The sequence below is a fragment of the Mus caroli genome, chromosome 8, assembly GCF_900094665.2.
Source record: "Mus caroli chromosome 8, CAROLI_EIJ_v1.1, whole genome shotgun sequence".
NCBI lineage: Eukaryota > Metazoa > Chordata > Mammalia > Rodentia > Muridae > Mus > Mus caroli.
In genome coordinates this window covers 102,413,101-102,414,683 of record NC_034577.1, presented here as the reverse complement: position 1 = coordinate 102,414,683, position 1,583 = coordinate 102,413,101, and the positions used below count along the sequence as shown (strand labels likewise).

At 42.7% G+C, this 1,583-nt stretch overlaps 1 protein-coding gene across 1 annotated transcript in view; it reads left to right on the top strand.

Moving 5' to 3' along the window:
* Mlkl (mixed lineage kinase domain like pseudokinase) overlaps positions 1-1,583 on the top strand; it is a 28,378-nt gene that overhangs the window by 22,767 nt on the left and 4,028 nt on the right. The window contains exon 8 of the mRNA XM_021170895.2: positions 794-995. Coding sequence (XP_021026554.1) covers positions 794-995 — 202 coding nt within the window. The remainder of the gene's footprint in view (positions 1-793; positions 996-1,583) is intronic.

Sequence of the window (1,583 nt, the reverse complement as noted above, 5' to 3'; positions counted from 1 at the left end):
GGAACTCACTTTGTAGACCAGGCTGGCCTCGAACTCAGAAATCCACCTGCCTCTGCCTCCCGAGTGCTGGGATTAAAGGCGTGCGCCACCACGCCCGACTGAAAATTGAACAGTTTTGTGATCTACATAATAACTCAAATGTTTGAGCATGTTGTAGTATAATATTTCAATTGTTCAATCAACAAAATATATATATAAGAATTTAAAATCCAAATGTAAAATTACTAATAGTGTGTTACTAGCATTAGTAATAAGTAAGTTTAGTAAGTAAACTTGCCCAACCATACAGGGCCCTTAGAACCAATGCTTCAAATGTTCTTTTCTTCCACCATCCCCATTCTATTGAGAAGAGCTGTCTTACCGTTTCTCCTGATTGGTACAATATGATGAAGTGAACCTCTAGTGTCAACAAAAGCAAAGTCTGCAGGCACCAATAGGGCTGGAGAGGTGGCTCAGTGGTTAAGAGCACTGGCTGCTCTTCCAGAGGTTCCCAAGTTCAATTCCCAGCAACCATCTGTGATGGAATCTGATGCCCTCTTCTGGTGCATCTGAAGACAACTATTATGCACTCACACACATAAAATAAATAAATAGATCTTTTTTGAAAGAAAGAAAGAAAGAAAGAAAGAAAAGAAAAGAAAAGAAAAGAAAAGAAAAGAAAAGAAAAGAAAAGAAAAGAAAAGAAGAAAATATCTCCCCAAGGGCGTATCATCCTCCCCCAACTCTCCCTTCTACCCCTCCACCCAAGAGTTTGCCGTTTCAACGTCTGCATCTAATGCATCTGTCTGTCTAGCTCACAGGATTTGAGTTAAGCAAAACACAGACTTCCATCAGCCGGACAGCAAAGAGCACTAAAGCAGAGAGATCCAGTTCGACGATATATGTCTCCCCTGAGAGACTGAAAAACCCATTTTGCATTTATGACATAAAAGCTGAAATATATAGGTATGTTCCTGTACAGATTCTAACTTGGGTGGAAAGGACAGGGCAGTCCCGGGCAAACCCCTCCTCTGAGGACCATCTTGATTCTACTGAACAGGGACAGGAGCTCAGGTGGGTGGTGAAGTACTTGCCTGATGTGTGTAGGTTCAGGCTTCATTCCCTAGCACTGGGTGTGGTGGGGTATTGACTTGAGTAGGGCAGAAACCAGAGATTCAGAGTTCCCTGAAACCATTGCAGGGACATGGGAAAAGAAATGTGCTGAGTGCCTGGTTTCTTGGTTTTATTTTGAAACCTTAAAGATATACTTATTTTTTATTTTATGTGTATGAGTGTTATGTCAACATGTATATACACCATGTGCGGTGTCAACAGAGGCCAAAAGAGGGCATCTGATCTGCTTGGAACTGGAATTACAGATGGCTGTGAATTGCCATGTGGGTGCTAGGAACTGAACCCAGGTTAGCAAATGCTCTTAACCATTGAGCCATCTCTCCAGCCCATTTTTTTTTAATTTTTAATGTATCTGTGTGTGTGTGTGTGTGTGTGTGTGGGAGAGAGAGAGAGAGAGAGAGAGAGAGAGAGAGAGAGAGAGAGAGAGTATGTGAGAGAGGGGGGAGGGAAAGGGAGAGGAGGGGGGAGGG